The 20,593-nt window shown below is 44.9% G+C and overlaps 1 protein-coding gene across 2 annotated transcripts in view; it reads left to right on the top strand.

The window, feature by feature from the left end:
• Window positions 1-20,593, top strand: part of ENPP6 (ectonucleotide pyrophosphatase/phosphodiesterase 6) — a 92,314-nt gene that overhangs the window by 41,951 nt on the left and 29,770 nt on the right. For both annotated transcript variants that reach the window (XM_029226211.1, XM_029226210.1), the window contains exon 2: window positions 1,089-1,268. In XM_029226211.1, the coding sequence (XP_029082044.1) occupies window positions 1,089-1,268 (180 nt within the window). The remainder of the gene's footprint in view (window positions 1-1,088; window positions 1,269-20,593) is intronic.

Consider the following 20,593-nt stretch of genomic DNA (forward strand, 5'->3'; position numbering starts at 1 on the left):
GAATGCATGGGTTTCTGTGATGAAATAAAAGGTTTTTCCTTTAAGATATTTTGGGTCTACGAATTTTCAAAATTTTATTTTACGGTTTCTCCTTTTTTTTTGATTAAAAATAAAGTGTGGGTGTTGGGGGGCTTGCTGGCAAGAAGACAGAACAACAGCAAACAAACAAGCAAATGAAAAAAGCCACTTTGATTAAGCACAGTCAGTGAGCTCCGTGAAGCGTGTTTCAGCCCGACGCCAAATGACGCTCACTAAAATTGCAGCAATTTTTGATGCACGTGCCAATGTTTGTGTTATTTTTACTTTAAAGATGTAACAGATTGCTCCAAAATAAATAATTTAAACCTAATGTTTCAAAAGATTCCAAGCGCTGTGTCTTTCACTTCTGTAACCAACAGAAGCAACCCTTTTAGGGGTTACATAGAGATGTAATACTCCTTTGGGAGGGTTGTTTTCTTGCTTTGTTTTTCGAAGTAGAATATTATTAAGTCACGAAAAACAATGACGTACTGATAGATATTACGACATGGATGAACCTTAAACACATTATGCTAAATGCAAGAAGCCAGACATAAAAGGCCACATATTGTATGATTCCATTTATACAAAATATCCAGAATAGGCAAATTCATGGAGACAGGAAGTAGATGGATGGTTACCTGAGACTGGGAGTAGGAGGGAATGGAGAGTGGCTGCTAATTTGCATGAGGTTTCTTTTGGGGGTGATGAAAATGTTCTAGAATTAGACAGTAGTGATGGTTGCACAACTTTGTAAATACAATAAAAGCACTGAATGTATACTGTTTTTTTGGTACGCGGGCCTCTCACTGTTGTGGCCTCTCCCGTTGCGGAGCACAGGCTCCGGAAGCGCAGGCCCAGCGGCCATGGCTCACGGGCCCAGCCGCTCCGCGGCATGTGGGATCCTCCCGGACCGGGGCACGAACCCGCATCCCCTGCATCGGCAGGCGGACTCCCAACCACTGCGCCACCAGGGAAGCCCCTGAATGGCTTTTAAATTCAGAAAATAAAGATGAAAAGTAAAAATACCAGAGCAATAAACTGACAGCCTTGTGTTTTCATTAACGTAGGTCGCCATTGTGAAGTCCATCAGATGATCGGGAACTACATGTGGGACCCCGCCACCAACAAGTCATTTGACATAGGGGTCAACAGAGACAGCCTGATGCCTCTCTGGTGGAATGGATCAGAACCTCTGTGGATCACTCTGACCAAGGCCAAAAGGAAGGTCTACATGTACTACTGGCCGGGTGAGTGTGTTGACATCCACGCCTGTCCAACCTTCCAAATCTCAAAGCACCATTGGAGTCTCTGAGAACAAAGCATGTAGATGTGTTTGAAGACCAAGCCAGGATTTAGAAAATGGGGTCTTTGTTCAAGAAATGTCTTATGGACATGTTTCTTTAAGTTTTGGTTCAAACTCTCTAACATCAGACCAGACATAATGCCATTTCCTAATTCCCTTGGTTCACCAATACTTCTGCAGTATATCATGCGTTTTCGTGGGTAAAATTTTGGATACACTGGAGAGATAAATTATAGGGTGCTTATTTGCTTTACAAAAGAACTTGGAGTACCATTTTACAGATTTTGAGCTCCCCTACAATACTGAAAAGAGGATTCAAAGCTCTTACAACTTTTTGGTTGTGCATTAAATGAAGTCCCTTTATATTAATATTCCTCCTGTACATCCTAAATCAATGAGAAACTAACGTACTTAACTTACTTCAGTGAGGGAGGTAAGCACTCATGCAGACTGCCCTGGCTGCTGTGAGGGGGCTTCAGGAGACTCTCATCTTGTCAGCCAGACTCTTTTTATTAAGGATGACAGGATTCAGTGACAACAGAATACTCAACTCACCACTGACTTTGCATTGGTAGGATGTGTTCCTAGTCAGTGGGCAATATAACTTTTCCATGCATATGGCTGTAGACATGTTTTTCCTAACTTCCCGGTGCAATACTGATGATTGTCATTGTGGAAGAAGAGATCAGGAGGCCTAGAAGAAATGAAGGGACAAGTGGGGGAAGCATGTGGAGGGATCTTGCTGGCCTGGGCTGGAGACAGCGGCAGCCTGATGGAACTGTGCGAGCGTGGCGGGTTCTGGGGGGCGGGGGAGCGGGGGGAAGGGGGAGTGAGCCCGGGCTGAGTCACAGGTGGCCCACACCAAGGACGTGGGCCTGGAGCGAGAGTTTGGAGGATGCTGGTTGCAGGTGGCCACGTGGAGAGCTGCTCCGGGGGCTCAAGGCTGTGCCAGCTCTTGGAGGAGGGGCGTCAAGCAAGGACGGGTGGAGAGCAGGGAAAGCAGGCCCACAGCTGCGCTGTGCTGAGTGCCCTGAAAGCTGCCGCAGAGCAGAGACTGACATCCACAGGTGAGCCCAGGACGGCCAGGGCAGCTGCGTTCCTTCAAAACCCGGCAGAAGAACAGACAGACAGCCTGGTTCTGCGGGCAGAGGCAGTGTCGGGGGAGTGCTGGAGTTGCTTCAGAAGACGCCTGGGGTTCGGTCCATAGCAGCTACCTGGGCTGACATAAGGAGAAGCTTTCAAGCACGGGAAGGGTTGAAGAGACTCTGCCTTAAGTGGAGGCTCAACTTTTCACGGAGCTGGACGTAAGATTGAGAAAACAAGTCGGTGCATCCGCCAAGCTAATCAGACTTGGTCGAGGAGCCCAGCTCGGGTTCAGCCCCACGCGACGAGATCCAGAGCCGAAAGATGTGGCTGCGCTTTGAGGCCATTCTCAGCAATCATCATCAACAAACACAAGGGCCCGCAGGCCTAGGAGGGGCCGGGAGCAAACACGCGCTCTTGGGGACCACCTCGAGCCGAACCTGAGGACCACCAAGACTAACGCTGTCCCGACTCCAGAAGGGCCATCTTCCCCGGGATCCGGTTAGTGTGACTTTCTGTGTCTTGGAACTTGATCTCTTCTTGCTCTGAAGAGCACCTCCCCCGGCACCTCCCCCCAGACCCCCACATGCCTCCTGCACATACACTGTCCTCTGATGGCCTTCTGGGAGCCCCGGATGCCAGTGCTCGTGGAAACCGGGGGAAGGTCTTAAAGGAGACAGTTGCCATGTTTCAGACTTCTCTCAGCTGTATCACAGAGCATCGCTCTTTATCTCATCCTGGAGAGTCCGGCTCCTTACTCATAATGAGCAATTTGAATTCATGTATCACTGAGTAGCTACAAAGTCTCAGTGCTAACGTGAATGTAAAGTACCTTGTCGCTCCTCCAAAATAGCTCCTGAAGGGCGAGGAACGGCCAACCGCTTTCTTTGATTCAGCAGCTCATGTGATGTGACACATACGGCTTGAGATCAGCTTATGGTGTTTCCTATCAGGAGGGCAGAAGCTAAAACAGATAACCTCCCAGAATTTCCTCAGTGATCTACATGGATGTTAGCTAACCCTCTGGCCGTGTTGAAGTCTTGATAGAAACTGGATGAAAAGTCTCTTGTTTCTTAGACACTGTCCATTCCTTCTAAACTGGATCCACAAATAAAGGCTCCCTGAGAACCAGCTGTCTCTGAAGGCCCTGCCGCCCAGCCCAAGCCAGGCGTGCTCTGGCCCCTCCATTCTTACTGGTTGACAGCTGAGGGATTAACGATCACTGCTGTCCTTTCTCCCTCCACCTTGGTCCTCTCCGGCCACAGCTCATAGCCCAGTGAGTGTTCATTTGTCTCTGCAAGATTTAGTGAAGTGCAGTGGCATTTCTTCTAAACATGACTTGGTTTTATTTTTCTTCTCAAACCCTCCTCTTCCTTCTCCAGTCCCCACCAGACATTGTACAGACCTCTCGATGAGGCCTGGAAAATCTTTATTGCTCCAGTGAGCTGTGTTATGACACTTTGAGTCTTGCCATTAAGTCAATATTTAGAAGTGCAATTTAGAAATGGCAGTAGTTCAAGTCTTCCTGTCAGGTAGATAAAGCAGCAGACTGAAAAATTGATCACTGGTAAAGAGTCCAAAAGACCCCACCTCAAGCCTTGAGAAATTTAATATCGTAAACAGACCCTTTATTACCCCACCCATGGTGCCGTGGAGCTGTGCAGAGGAAAATGTGCCTCAGGGAATGATCCCAGGCCCTAACTCAAATATCTGGGGTGGGGGGAAGGCTCCCCCAAATCAGCCAGGACCAGCGTCACCAGGACCTAGAAGTGCTCTGCAAAGGATGAGAGCTGAGTGTGTGTCATTCACTAATTTTATTCCCCTATTCCATCCCTCTGGTTTGAGGTCAAAGGAGTTTCATTGAAGTGGGGGGAAAGAAGAGGCTCCAATATTCACTTCATATCAAGAGCAACCCAAAGAGAAGGATGCCTTGCGGGAGGAGGTGAAGTGGGGGAATATAGGAGGATACGTACTGATAAGATATTGCATGGAAGTAGAGTTTGAACTCCTTGGACAGTCGATGCTCCCTTACATAGTGGCAGCGGTTTTTAAGTTTATTCTTATGGCTATCGTGAAATACAAAAAAAGGAACAAAAACCAGCAGCCTTTAGGAGTCTGTAGTTTAAAAACTCCTTGGAGCAAGGGTCTGAAGACTCTCAGTTCTACATCTTGAGTCATGATTTTGCAGTATTAACTCCTTATGGCCAAGCAGTCAGGAGGAATTGGGGGCAACCATTCATATGGCTCCGGGAGGGTGTTGGGTGTGGGTCTGGGGTCTTCTGCTGGCCTCTTCCCGTCCTGTTTAGGTGTTGAGACAAATAAGACACCTTTTATGTGGGGAAAGACACATTTCCAGCTGGCTTCTCCTCCCCTACTTCCCAGAGGTGGGCTGGCTGGGGAGTTAACAGATGGGTATCTGACTCAGCTCCAGTCAAGTTTTGGTTGTTAAAATCAAGAGGATTTCCTCTGGATGTGTGAGGAGGCACGTCCTGACTCCGGATCAGGAATTGTGGTTATTCACAGAATCTTCCCCTTCCCTGCTGTGCTGGGTCCCTGACAACCTTCCATTGGGCTGAACTTAGATGAATGCACTTAGGCTCAGGGGAGGTCCGGAGCCTAGCATCAATCACGCAAGCGTGTGGGTTAACGTTACAGCCAAGGTCTTGGACTCTATCTACATGACTCCAAATACCTGCGTAAAAACTGGATTCTTTTCAGGCAAATATTTAACAATCGGGTACAGGGGGTCCAGATTTTCACTAAATTTTCCAACACTGCCACCAATTTGGCATTAAGCTTTAAGATGTATGTAATCTTAGGACCAGAAGAGGCTTTATTCTGTATGTAGTTTGCTGGTTCCTACACTTGTAAATCAAGACCCCCTTAGGATACTGATAAAAACTATGGATTTTTTTTGTATTAGAAAAACAAGCGCATACATACTGTACACACAATTTTGTGCTCATGTAACACAAGAGGCTACAACGATGAGGACTGCTAGATGGTCTTTGACACGGAAATGCATACATATGTATAATATCTAGTTGATTTGATTCTTTTCAACGTGAGGGAAGTGTCTTAGAAACTCACTAAAGGATCAATGAAGCCCAAACTCCTCTAGTTAATGTTGTCTGCCAAGAGTAGGCTTGGGTTAAAATTCCCTAAGACTCTCTGGGTCAAATTCACCTTGAGTCCTTTCCTTTGTTTGTTGGTAACTTGGGTAAGGTCTGCCTCATTGCCCTTGTCTGTCCGCGTCAGCAACAAGAAGATTACAAATTCACATGGCAAGTTAGAGGTTGTCTCAGAGAAGTGATCTGTCTTCAGAAGCATCCTGCAGGATTTCTAGGCGTCAACCGTTTCTGCTGCAGAGATATTGAGGAGGTGGTGCCTTTCTGGACTGCTGCCTGTGGGGGTGGCTCCCCCAGCACTCGAAAGTCTTCTGAGCTGTCCAGCCACGTCCAGTCTCCTTTTGCAGGATGGTGTCTTGGCCAGAAGAGCCCATAGTTTCTCAGCAGCATCCGTTACGGTAACTAGGAAGCCTTAAAGAGAAATCCAGGGACAAACTTCCATTCTTCACAAATCATGGCAAATCTGTTTCTTCATAAAACATCTTAAAAGGGTGTGACTCAAGGCCCTGTAATAAGCTCTCAGGAGACAACTGTTAGCAACACCTGATACAGGCTCTCCCCACCCTACCCCCAGCCCCCCAGAGAACTTACCATCCATTCAGTCAAGGAGACACGTGATAATCTAATACTCGCCCATAGAAATGAAAAGGCCACTTGTTTAAAGTATAACAGTGAAAAGCATATTGCATTATGACCTCCTCTAATAGAGGATCTGGTTTCACCCAGAGGGTGACGTGAGTTAACACCTGAGGGGATGGGCAGGGTAGCGGGGTGGGAGCGCGGGAGCACGGCGTATGTTAAGGGATGGATGTGGCGTGTGGATGGGCTGGAGAGAAGCTGAGGCCAGGCCGGGCTCCATGGGCCAGCTGAAGAATTTGGTCTTATGCTGAGAGGGGTAGGAAGTCACTGGAAGATTCTAAGGAGGAGGGTGACAGTACCATATTTGAATTTGGCAAGATTACTCTGGCAGCACCGTGGAGAAAGGAATGTAGGCCTCCAGAGGGGCTGGATGAGGGGCGACCAACCCGTCAGGAAGGTACTGCACAGACCTAGCAAAGAGGTGAGAATAGTGTGGATGAGGGTAAAGGAAGTGGGGAGAAATGGGTGGGTTGGGGACATATTTAGGCATTAAAATTACCAGGGCCTGGTGATGCACTTTGGGATTAAGGGACCGAGCAGTGACGGGCATGACACTTGGTTTCTGGCTTATAGGACTAAGGAGGGAAGGTGTGTCTTTGCCCATCCTGGGAAATTGAAAGAGGAGTGGTTTGGAGGCACAGGAACATCTGTGTTGACTCTGAGACACGTCACGTCGTGTGCCTGGAGCTCGAGGACTGAGCTGGAGATACACAGATGTGTGGTTCTCGGGAGGGCCCAGGGCCGGTGAAGCTGTGGGCAGGAAGGTCAGCCGGGGGAGAGCCCACGTGAAGAGAGGAGATGGCCCCAGACACAGCCTGGAGTGGAGGAGGCTCATGCTTAACGATCAGATGGGGCGAGTGAGTCTGCGGAGGAAACAAAGATGGACTTGCTCGGGAAGCAGGAGGAAAGCCAGAAGAGCTGGGAAGAGTCCAAGGAGAGTGATGCCATCCTTTGAAGGCGTCTGATGGGGGGCTTGATGTCACCTGAGAGGCAGGGGAGGCGCCACTGGAGGGCGACACCAGCTGAAATCTGTTGGCCCCTCCTGTTACAGAGACCAGAGGAACCAAATGGTTTCAAGCGGGGAGTGGCCATCCCCGGGCTCATTGTCGAGCGACACTGCGGGGCGGCAGAGACAGCGTGTGGACTTATTATCTGGGGCATCGCTGGCAAGCTCTGAACTTTGTAGCTGTTAATTTCTTTAACATTTTTCAACTTAGTCTCAAGAAAGGTCCATTATAATAACCCCAGGGTACCCTTTAATTTCCCTCTATTGCCCGAGAGTCTGCTTGAATAGCGACGATGATCATTGTACCTTATCTAATACTGGTTTTGAAGAAAACAAAGTGTACGAAGAATAAAATTTGCCATGATTTTTTTCCGCAAAAACGATTTTCAATTAAACAGGAAAAGTAACATTAAAAAAACAAAACAAAACACCTTTTATTGTTCTGGTTAGTGAACCCTGTGACTCCCGCTGGGAGTTCGTATATTCTAATGATGAACAAGCACACCTCCTCGGGTCCTGAGGCCAGATAAGGAGTCAGCAGTCACCATCCACCGTGGATGATGCTGGGACTATAATAGACACGGTAATGGATGTGCAGGTGGGACAGATTTCTAGGAGCATCTGAGGCAGAGGGAAGGAGCATGTGCTAAGGTTCCAAGATGAGCAGGCAAGGGCATGTCGTGTTCCTGAAACTACAAAGAATACGACACGGTTGCAGCTGAGTGACTAAGACAGGAGTGAAGAGATCGGAAACTGGAAATGGCCAGATCTTAAGAACCAGGGACTTGGGCTCTGGTATGTAAAGGGACTTGTGTTTAAGGAACAAGGTGTTTTAGATCATATCAGTTGCAGAAACAGATAAGCCCCAAAGTCTCAGTGGCTTAACCCAATGGAAGTTTATTTTTTGCTACAGAAAGTCTGAAAAGGGTAATTGTGATCCACAGTTGACTCTCTGGACAAGGATGCAGATACTGGTGGGGACTGAAACGTGTCCCCCAAATCCATACCTCGGAGCCCTAGCCCCCCATGTGGTGATGTCTGGAGGTGAGGCCTTTGGGAAGTAATCAAGTTTGGACGAGGTCACGATCCTTTTTACTCCCGCTGGGTCTTCCTTTCTTGCCGTTTAAGGGGCATCTCTGTCCTTGTTTCTCCCTCCTTAGGAGTGATTCTCCACCCTGGCTACGCTAAGAATCCCGAGGCCATTATGAAATATCGGAGCCCAGGCTGCATCCTCAGAGGTTCTGATGTCACAGGTGTGGATCGAGGGGCTGAGGACTGCAGCGGGAGACCCTCTGCAGCGGGCCTGGTGCAGAGACCTAGCGTGCCTGCGCTGGGTGCCCACAGCCCCGGCATGGCTTCCAGCCCCACACTCCCATCCCTGCCGGTCACACTGTCCCAAGAAGCCTCTTCCCGTCATTCTCTCCCCCCGGCCTCAGTCCCCAGGGTCACTCTGTGTCGTTGGCGCTGGCCTGTCTGAAACCTGACATCAACAGGGAAAGGAAAAGAGATGAGGAGTTTGAGCATCTGAAGTGAGCTCAGCACTTCGCAGACATAATTTTACTCAACCCTCACAACAGTCCTAAGACATGACTGCTGTCATCCCCACTTTACAGACGGGGGCATGGAAGTTCCCAGAACACACAGCCAGGACACAGTAAGCCAGCTGGGCTGCTGCCGGGGCTGCCTGAGTCCACGCCCCGCGCAGGGTCCCACCCTGAGCTTGGCCGAGGCGGGGGAGGGTCTTCCCACCGGCCATCCCAGGTTTGCCAGTTCAACTGCCCCCCACAGCCCAGGGTGGGAGCGGAGGGATTCAGGGGGAGGGATCCTGACAGAGTGAAGAAAAGAGCCCAGAGTCGGGACTTCCTGTAGAAACTCAGTCCCCGGTAGAGAATGCTGGAGGCTTGGCTTTTGGTGGCCGAGGCAGGCCTACACCCACCCCCGGGTCTGTTCCACTTTCCCCCTCGGCACCAAACACGCCCTCGTTGCCAGCGGGCAGGGGGCTCAGCTGCCCCTGCAGTGCTTTTCTCAGTTGGTGGGCCGCTGGCTGTGGGATCCAGCATCTGTCAGAGGGATTCCTTAGGGTGGGACAGAGACGTGGCACTTTGACCTCACCAGAGCCCTTTGTGTGCAGAGAGCTCTGTCCCCTCCCGGCCTCTCCCCTCCTGTTCTCCCTGCTGTGCTGGATGGAGCCCTTGAGGAACCTCAGGGGAATGTAAAGAGCTAGAACATGACCGGAAAGAAAACAGCTGAGACCAGTTCAGCCACTTCTCTGCTGGGACCGGGGATAGTCACTTAATCTCTCTGTGTGGCAGATTCCTTATCTGTCCCACAGGAATGACTATGTGTGCCTCTCAGGCTTGCTGGGCGTGTGAAATGAGATAAGATATAGAGAGTATCCGACTAGAATATATGGTTAGTAGCTATACAGTAACCCCACCCTTGCCCCCCGATTCTTAAAAGGGAGCTTCAGCCTGTGTCCTTCTAATGCGTCGCATGGGGTGCACGGGGGGAGGGGGAAGCTCTGGCCAGGTCACTCTTGGCCCAAAATAATGCTGCAAGGTCACATCAGGGCTTCAGATACACACTTGCAGCAAAGGCCACAGAGTGAAACACAAGTCCTGTTTTAAATCGCCATGAGAATTCTGAGACAGGCCATCATGGCCAGTCAGGGACAGGAAAGGAGTTTCCCAGAAAAGGGATGGATGGAGGGATCTGGCCACTGGGTCATCAGAGGAGGGAAAGAGGACAGAGTCTGGCGTTTTGATGCCTCAGGGCTGGGGGGCAGAAGCCACGGACAGGGCGAGCTGTGCACACAGGACTCTGTGCAGAGGCGGGCGCGGAGTGCTCGAGGTGTGGCCACTGGGGCGGCCCTCAGGCTTTGCCCAGGTGTGCAGAGCGCTGGCTTTGCAGGGCCACATGTAGCACTCACTCCCGCTCCCAGCCATTCCTGGAAGTGGTTCAGAACCAGCTCAGAAGCTGGGGAGACCAGGGTTCCCCCAGATACATGGTGGGAGGAAAAGGGCAGTTGGTAAGACCTGGAGATCACAGACTTGAACTGGAGGGCTGGGGGTTGAGGAATCCCTGGGTCGGCGCTGGAGTTCTAGCAAAGCCGCTGGCAAGGCTGAGCCTGCGGTCAAGGGCTTGCCGGCCTCCTGCATCCCGAGGAGGCCCAGGCTTCTTGGATCCAAATACCAGGAAACCACCTGCTCCGGGAGGAGGCTCTGGTGGGGACCACCACGTGTGCAGCAGTCGAGATGCCTTCCCCCTGGGGAGCATGACATCACTTGCAGGATTTAGATGACCTTGAGGCATGTGCCTCTGACCCAGAGATGCTGCTCGTGGCTGATATGAGGGGCACCAGGCACCCCTCACTCCTCACCTGGGCCTGCTGGGGAGGAGTACGGTCCCTGACCCTGGGACAGAGACTCTCCCATCTAAAGCTGACTCACAGAGGCAGAGATCTTTGGCCTCATGATGCCTTGCTAAGGTTTCACCACTGCCTTCCTAAAGCAGACACCCAGCCCGGGTTAGGCACATGCCCCTCTGCCCTCAGGTTCCCATTATCACCTTTCACGCCCAGTGAGTCCTTTCCCGTTGAGTTTCCAGAACCTGCTCTAATGGATGAGTGCTTCTCATCTCACCAGTCTGTTCCTGTGCACAAGGCCAGTCTGCATGGCATCCTGTGTTCAGGCCAGCCCACCCCGCCGCCTCCCCCATCCCCAGATCAGAAGAGACCTCCCAGCCCTGTGGGCCCGGCTGACCTGGGAAAGGGCCTCTGAGATCAAAGGCCACACTTTCCCCAAGGACTTGTCCCCATAAGCTCCTGTGCCTCAGATGTATCTTCCTGGAGAAGGTGACATGTTTCTAAGAGTTAGTTGACTTAGCTGTTTTAATAAGCTCTCTTGAGACGCATATTCAACCGTAGTACACCTGCCTCATATCCCATAAAATGCAGCTCACAGGGGTTATTGTCACAAGGTGTGTGGAAGTTGGAAGCCGAGCGGCACTTGGAAGGCGGGACCTGTGTTCTAGGACGTTTAGAGAAATGCGATTTTCATGGGCTCAACTTCCTTGGAGAGAGTTGGCAGGAAGCAAGGATCAGTCAGGAAAGCAGTGGAAAAGTATCAGAGCCAGGAAGCTGATTACTAGGTGGCAAGGAGACCTTGGGACAGTCACGTCTCCCATCGCAGGCGTTTGTTTTCTCAGCTGCAAAATAAAAGGCACTGATGTAAGGCTGCCGCGAAGGGCCGTGAAAGCTGTTTGTTGTGCCCGGATGCTGTGTCCAAGGGGGCGTGGCTCACACTATAGTCGTCATAGATTTGCGTATTTATTTTGACAATATGTTGGTCTGTGACAGTCATGTTGCTATGACAAAATAGATATATTAAAATAATTGTCTAGCAGATATAAGTTAAGTGTTTTGAAGAAGAAGTGACTTAAAATTTTTTTTTGGCACAGAGATGCATGGGCTTAGTGGCACTCCTCTTTGGTTCTGCTTTAAGTTCCCTCCAGCTCAGGATATATTTATTAGGTTGCTGAGATGGGACTGTCCAGCAGGAAGGCAGACTCTAGACAGAGATAAGACGAGGACCTGAACTGTGAGCCCTAATTAAGGGCAATTCCCTTTCAAGTTCCCTGGGAACAATGAGGAAATAAGATGCAGGAAAGCCAAAGCCTGCCCTTGAAGCACTGGTGAAACCAAAATCTTACTGCCAACTTCCTGGTTGGTCTTTGAAACTGCAAAAGCCAGGCCACTGCCTTTGTTTCCCCACAGACCCCTGTGCAGAGATTCAGGAATCCCTGCTTTCCTCAGGCACAGGTGGGCTGACCTGAAGGACCTCAGTTGCCCAGATCCACACTCCCTGGGAGGCCATGAAAGTGGCCTGGAGGCGACAGCCCGAGGGGCTGAGCAGTGCGCCTAGGTTCACAGACTGAGCCCACGGTGGGTCCAGAAAGGGGCCCACAGGCTCCTGATTAGAGAAATAGCTCGTGGGATCCACACAACACACCGCTTCCAGCCTGATGATTTCCATCAGGTAAAGACTAAGGAAAACAAAAGGAAACCCCCATACTAATTCTTCCAGGAATAACGAGCCTTGCCGTCTCTAAGTCTACCACTTTCACTAATTCCTTGTTCCATTGCCTCGTGGCATCTGTCATTGCTTGCTGGCTGTTTCCTTTGCCAGTCATTTTTATTCATTCTGGGTTTTAAGATTAGAGGTCTGGTGACTGTTTTTGCCTTGGGAGATTTCACCTGGGAGAGACCGTTCAGGCCAGAGAGCGCAGAATGGCTGCACTTGCCTCAGTTTTTGTGAACTTGGGTCCTGGTCTCTCCCTTCTCAGGGCCACGTGAAGGTATGTAGCTTTGATCCAAATTAATTGTGTCTGCAGTGTCAGGGCATCTCTGCTGGGCTGAGACACAACTTTTTCACTCCTCTGGCTGGCTGTCTGTGTATCTGAAGAGACAGTAAGCAATAATGCTCCGTTGGCTCTGCAGCGAAGGTTTTCCCTCTCTCTGCTCAGCTTATAGAGCCTCAGCTGGGGAACAACCCTGAGAATAAATGACAACTGTCAGTCATATCTTACCTGCAGCTGCCTGCACCACTCTAAGCCCTGCTGCTTTCTGAACTTTACAGTTCCCTTAGAGTAGCAGCACTAATGCCTAGTTTCCTGGTTCAGGGTCTTCAAACTGTAAGGACTTCCAAGAGCAAGATTAATTTTAAGGGAATCTGTTTTAAGATCATCAACTTTCATATATATTGCAAAAATTGTCCTGATTAAAAACATGTCCTTTTCCTACTTTATATAAGAAAGGAGTACCCCTCAGCAATCAAGAACCTTACTAAGGTGCATTGCCTCCATATATAAAAGCCTCCAGGGCCAAAGAAACAGTTCGAAATGTTGGTGTAGGTGGATAGAAAAGAATGCATCTAGTGACAAAATAACAAAACGTAAAAACAGTCAAGTATTTGCCAATGCTCTCTTTTAAATTATTTAAGAAAAACTTAATTGAGTTGTCAGCTGAAACACTATTTAAACATTTATGATGATAGATCACTATGTGAATGTTGGCATTCAAAGAAGCCATTCAAAGAATTAAATGACAGACTACTTCTATTTCCATCTACTTATTTATGTAAACAACTTTCTTATCACTTAGATTTAACAAATAGGAATAGAATGGATTCTGAACTTGTCTCAGTCTAGAGATCAATCATATTCATCCATGAATATACAAACTGATTTTTAAAAGCATCCTATTCCTTTCATTATGAGATGCATTTCCAATAAAATGTAACTTTTTATTTTAAAAGATCATTTATTGAAATTTGGGGTTCCACTCGTACAATGACAGGCAAAGCTACTTTGAAACAACTCTTCTCGCCAGCAACAGCTGAAAATGCTGCTGGACTCTGTGTGTGTGTGTGTGCGCATGTGTGTGTGCACGTGCACACAGTGTGATGGATCAGAGACAGACTAAGACCTAGAGAACAAGGTGTATCTGGAAATTGCCACCATGTCTCCCCTACATTTAAACACTGATTGCAGAAGCAGCAGCTGAGAGACTAAGAAACTGAACTGAGGTTTTGACAGAATCACAGGATGGGGGAAATGACAAAAATTGGAGTTCACGGGCCACCAAGCAGAAGAGATCTAGTAAACATCCTAGACTTTCAGTTGGGACAATAAAGGACAATGCCCTTGGAGTAAGAAGGAGCTAGAAGTAAACTAGGGGTGAAACCCTCTGGAGGACTGAAGCCTTCATGAAGCCCAAGCTGAGCTTCGAGTCATCTTAATCCCTGACTAACTCCACTCTGGGTTAAGATGGTCTGCCTGTAGCCTAGGTGCCCTTCATAAGCAAAAGCCTGTGCTCTCTAGAAAAAGATAACAACATACGGAGTGTCAAATGATATCTACAGTTTTCTGTATACAATATGCAGCATTCCCAGTATATGGGAAAACAAGTCCTGACTGGAAACTCAGGAGAAATAAACAGGCAAGTCTTGACTGAAAAATCAAGAGAAAAACAGTAGACAATAGACTCAAACCCACTGGTCCAGTTACCGATATGACTTTAAAGAGACCTATGATAAAAGAACTAAATGACAAAATGGAGACCTGCACTAGTAAACTAGAATCTTTTTTAAAAGGTGAACTCTATAACTGAAGACAGCTCTCCAGCTTAAATAGGCAAAAAGATGAAAAAGGCAGAAAAGAATGTTCGAGACACATGGGACATAGTAAAAAGGCCACAGAAGGATTAGAGAGAGAAGATGAGACACAAGTAATATTTGAGAGAGAAAGTTTGAGAACTTTCTGAAACAGACAAGAAATAGCAAATCATAGACTCAAGAAGTGCTGTGAAACCCATTAATTTCAGAACCGCTGATACCACAGAAATGAGAAAAACTTAAAAGCAGAAATAGAAAATTGTTCAAAGAAGCAGTGATAAGACTGACAGCTGACTTTCCAACAGAAATACTGGAATCTAGAAAGACATAGAATGATATTCCCAAATGATAAAAGAAAAATAATGATCAGTTCTATATCCAGTGAAAATATCCCTCAAAAATGAAGGCAAGGGACTTCCCAGGTGGTTCAGTGGTTAAGACTCCGTGCTCCCATGCAGGGGGCCTGGGTTCAATCCCCGGTAGGGGAAATAGATCCTGCGTGCCACACTGAGACCCAGCGTAGTCAAATAAATAAAATTTTTTTTTAAAGGAAGGCAAAATAATGGCTTTTTCTAGAGACAGAACACTGAGAGAATTTATTGCCAGCACGTTTAGAGTGGAGGAAATGCTAAATTCTTAAGGTAGAAGGAAAATTGTCACAAATGGAAGCACAGAGATGGAGGAAGGGATGAAGAGCCACAGAAAGGGTAAACGTGTAGGAAAAACTAAGCTAATAATAATAGTAGTAATAATAATTTTTAGATTAAAAACCCATACGGAATGGAAATACATGACAACAGAAGCACAGAAGGTAGGAGAAATGTAAAATTCAAAGTTAAAGTGTTTAAATGTCTTTGCATTGCCTGGGAAGTTGTGGGAGTGTAAATTTATATTAGACTTCGATTGACCAATATTTCAATTTTTAAAAATCATCTCTAGGGCACTATTCCAGAAAGAGATTAATTAAAATATACAAATAGCAAGGTAATAGAGGAGAGGAAAAGGAGCAATAATAATCATACATACATAATCCAAAAGGAATTAAGAAAGGAGAGAAAAACTGTCAAATGTGTAATGAATACAAGACATGTATTTAGGTGGCTGATTTAAACATAAAAATTTCCTTAAGTACATTGCAAGTCAACGTTTATTTATTTTACTAATATTTCATTAAATACTCCAATTAATCTGAATGAGTCTATTTATATAAAGTTCAAAAGCAGGTAAAACTAATCTACAGTGTTAGAATAGTGTTTACACTTGGAAGAACAGTGACTAAAAGGGGGCACGAGAAGGTGCCTGTATGTGAAGGTTATGTTCTGTTTCCTGATCTGGGTGCTGTGGCTACACAGCTGCATTTACTTTGTCAGGATGGACAGTACACTTATCATTTATTCACTTTGTATGTATCTGTGTTAAACTTTAATAGAAATTCACATTTAAAACAACTATCAGACTAGATATGAGCAAAAACTAATATATGCTGCTTATAAAAGGTGTACATTAGATGTAAGTATGCAGAAAAGTTGAAAGTAATAGCATTTTTAAAAGACATAACACACACTCACCAAAGGAGAGCTGGTGCAGCTATAACGTCAGTCGGTGCAGACTCTAAGCTTAGACTGTTTTTAAGATAAAGACAGTTCACGTTGATATAAAGTTCAATCTACCAAGAAGTTGTAATAATTCTAAATTTTCAAAAAAAAAAAATCTATATTTCCATGCTCCTAATTACACAATCTCAAAATAAATAAAGCAAATATTGATGAAACCAAAAGGAGAAATGGGTAAATTCACAATGATAATAAGTTTTAAGACATCTTTCTCCGTAACTGATAATATAAGAAAATAAAAAAATAGAAGGATACAGAAAATTTATGAAGCATAATTAACATATTTGCCTAATTGATATTACTAGAACACTGTACCCAACTACCACTAAATACACATTATTCTCAAGTACACATGGAACATTTGTCAAAAATGACCATATTTTAGCCATAAAGCATTTCTCAACAAATTGGAACTGTATGAAATCATACAGAATGTGTCCTCCGACTACAGTGTAATTAAAGTATAATCAAAAAGAAAAAGAAAAATTTCAATTCTATATACTTGGAAAGTAACCAGAGACTTCTAAATAACTCATGGTTCAAAGAAGAAGTAACTATGCATATTTGGATTGTGGGATGCAAGTAAAGTCATTCTTAAATGGAAATTAATAGTTATACATCCAAGTGATGACAAGGGTGGAGTAACAAAGTCTCATACAGTGCCAGGAGGAGCAAATTAATATAGCAACTTTGAAAACCTATTTGGCATTATCTGATAAAGGTGAACATACGCATACCCCAAATCTAGCAATTCTACTCCTACACATATTACAACAGAAATGCATACCTAAGTGCATCAAAGAACGTGTACAAGAATGTTTATATTAGCATTATTCATAATTTTTAAAAACTGGATATTCATACAATAGAACTTTTGTGTCTTAATGGGTATATTAGAAGGAAGTTGGAAGTTATCACTAAAAATATGTTTTTGGTTTCTTATTACAAAAATAACATTTATTTTAGGAAAGTTAGTTCAATTCAATAAGCAATAAGAAGAATATAAAAGTCAACTATGATCCTTCTGTATCAGTTATGAACTCTCTACTGCAAGTTTTAGAAAACCTAGCCAACAGTGACTAAACATGTAGGAATTTATTTGTATTACATAAGAAGTATGTACTTTATGTAGTTCAGCTGTTTAACAATGTCATTTTAAAAACCTAGGCTCTTTTGATCCTTCTGCTCTATATTAGCATATTAACTTTTTCCCTTCATGCTTGTTGACTCATGGTTTCAGAATGGTTGCTGCCGGTCCAGGGATCATGTCCTTACAACCTTCATTCCAAACTGCAGAAGAAGAAAAGAGGTCGCGCTAGCAACTCATGTTAACTTTTTCATATCAAAGCAAAGCCTCCCACTCTAAGCATCTCAGCAGATCTCAATGCCAGTAGTGAGTCACACGACCACTCCTATGCACAAGGGACCTTGGGCAGATGAGAAAGCTTTCCTCTTTCTTTAGTAAGGGATGGAAAGGAAGAGGTTCAGAATGGCTTCAGTTTAGCCAAAAAAAGTCTACCAAGGCAGTCACACAAATTTTACCCTGTCATATTTTGTTATATTCACTTCCACTCTTTCTTAGACATAAATACGCTTTTTTAAAAAAATTTATTTATTTATTTATTTTTGTCTGCGTTGGGTCTTCATTGCACGCAGGCTTTCTCTAGTTGCAGTGAGCGGGGACTACTCTTCATTGCGGTGTGTGGGCTTGTCACTGCGGTGGTTTCTCTTGTTGCGGAGCACCAGCTCTAGGCACGCGGGCTTCAGTAGTTGTGGCACGTGAGCTTCAGTGGTTGTGGCTCTCGGGCTCTAGAGTGCAGGCTCAGTAGTTGTGGCGCACGGGCTTAGTTGCTCCATGACATGTGGGATCTTCCCGGACCAGGGCTCGAACCCATGTCCCCTGCATTGGCAGACGGATTCTTAACCACTGCACCACCAGGGAAGCCCTAAATATGCTTTAAGTATTTACAAAAATGAGATCATCCTTCACAAACTATTTACTAGCCTTTTTTTCACTTAAAACAGTATGGCAGTAAATACAAATGGCATAATAATTTTATATGCCTGCATGGTATTTCATTATTTGGATGTGCTGTAAGTTAACCATACCGTTATTACCAAATGTTTAAATTGCTTCTTAATTTTATATTCTAAATAATATTGTAATAAAGGTGCTTGTATATACAAATTTATTTTCTTAGAATATGTTCTCTGAAGTGGTTTTCAAGGAAAAGCATGTATACAATAAAAATTATATAAATATTGCCAAACATTGCCACTCTGGAGGAGAGTGACCCAGAAACCCACTCCTAGCTGTGTGCCTCATATTGGTGTTTTTCAAACACTGGTCTTGATTCATAATGGACAGTGACATCAATTTGTGGATTGTTAACCAGTGTTTTAAAAACCCACCTAAAACAGAATAGAATAGAATACAGTATTAGCATACTTTGCTCATATTTTAGTGAAACTTCTGTTTCCTCTGTGAGAGTGTGTGTCCTGTACTGTGTCATGAAGCAAAATGAGTATTTTGTCAAGGGTTACAGACAAAACTTTTTTTAAATGTTCCCATAGAGAAACACTCATGCATGCCTCCTGATTTCCCCCACTCATTTCAAATTTCTGTTTGTTGTTAACTGCCTTGATAAGAAGTTCTATAACAGTAACAGATTATAGCGGTGACGGCAGCGCTCCTGATTTGCTTCGGACCTAAATGAAAATGTGTCCCATGAAGTTTTTTTTTTTTAAGATTTATTTATTATTTATTTATTTATTTAATTTAGTTTTGGCTGCATATGGTCTTAGTTGCAGCACACAGGATCTTCGTTGAGGCATGTGGGATCTTTCATTGTGGTGCCCGGGCTTCTCTCTAGTTGTGGCGTGTGGGTTTTCTCTTCTCTAGTTGTGGCTCACGGGCTCCAGGGCGCATGGGTTCTGTAGTTGTGGCGCGCGGGTTCTAGTTGAGGCGTGTGAGCTCAGTAGTTGTGGCACGCGGGCTTAGTTGCCCCGCGGCATGTGGGATCTTAGCTCCCTGACCAGGGATTGAACCTGCGTCTCCTGCACTGTAAGGCATATTCCTTACCACTGGACCTCCAGGGAAGTCCCCCCATGAAATTTTGAAATGTAGAATTTTCACTGTTAATAACTAGCCTGTCAGTGAAGTTTTCATTTCCTCTTTACATCGTTTCATAAAGGTTTTCTTTTTTATTTATAAGGAGTTGGATTTATTTTTAGTTAACTGTTATAATTAATTTATAGTTTTATTACCTGTGGTCAGATAATATGCATTGTGCTGTATAATTTCTACTTTTTTGGAAGTTAATGCGATTTTCTTTGTGGATGAGGATATGATCAGTTTTTCCAACTTTTGTGTTTTTATAACAATTCCATTCTTATAAGAATTCTTTAATAATAATTATGTATATTTGTGTATATTTATGATATATAAATACTCATTTACATTCTAAACTATTAATGTGGATTTGTAGCTGTTTCAGGCTTTTGAGACCATAATCAACTTGAATACTATTGAGAGATCTGATTTTTTGGTTTACTTTTGGGGGGGTTTATTTGGTCTATTCTTTTATATCTAACCTTGCTGTGTCATTTTACCTAACCTGTAAATTTTAAAAATAGTTTATAGTTACCTCATGTTGACATTCTTGTAGAGTGTAACCCATTCACATTTATTTTGAATATATTTGATTTTCTCTTTTATTATGCTTTCAGTATTAGGGCTTCCTAGATATTTCTTTTTTTTTTCTTTTCATGTACTTTGATATTTGATTAATTTTGTATGCTTCTTTTTCTTCCTTTAGTGATTTGGAAGTTATGCATACAACTTTCTTCTGTATATTCCAAACTTTTAAATCAATGTCTAGAATGAACACTATATATTGACCATCCCTTCCCTCCAACGACAATGAAAATGCTTTTCCTTTCCTTTTTGGTTAAATAATTGGGAACTTTAGATCCAGGTTATTACATTAAACATTTTTTTAAAATATGCACCTTATATTTCAATAAAATATTTTCACATAACTACATTAATATTACTAATACTTAACTATATTTTGTGATTTCATCGTTTACTGCTATTTATTTGAAAACCCTATCTTATTCGTCCTTGGGCTCTTTTATTTTGACTTATTTCTCGATTAGCTTGAGTAAATCTTAATAGTACGGAAAAATGTCTGTCTGTCCTTAATGTCCATAATGTCTGTCCTTGCATGTCTGAATTCGTCAGATACTGTTTTAAAAGAATTCCTAAAGTTTTGGAGTCAGATAAAAGTAGATTCAAATGTTAGCTCTTCCTCATTATTGCCCTGAGACAATGGGGAAGTCTCTTCACCATTTTTTTTTTTTTTTTGCGGTACACGGACCTCTCACTGTTGTGGCCTCTCCCGTTGCGGAGCACAGCCTCCGGACGCGCAGGCTCAGCGGCCATGGCTCACAGGCCCAGCCGCTCCGCGGCATGTGGGATCTTCCTGGACCGGGGCACGAACCCGCGTCGCCTGCATCGGCAGGCGGACTCTCAACCACTGCGCCACCAGGGAAGCCCCCTCTTCACCTTTTTGACTCAGTTCCTCCTGTGTAAAATGAAGGCACCATCAGCTATTTTATAGGAT

The sequence above is a fragment of the Monodon monoceros genome, unplaced genomic scaffold, assembly GCF_005190385.1.
Source record: "Monodon monoceros isolate NGI ecotype Baffin Bay Population unplaced genomic scaffold, NGI_Narwhal_1 Super_Scaffold_17, whole genome shotgun sequence".
NCBI classification, from domain to species: domain Eukaryota; kingdom Metazoa; phylum Chordata; class Mammalia; order Artiodactyla; family Monodontidae; genus Monodon; species Monodon monoceros.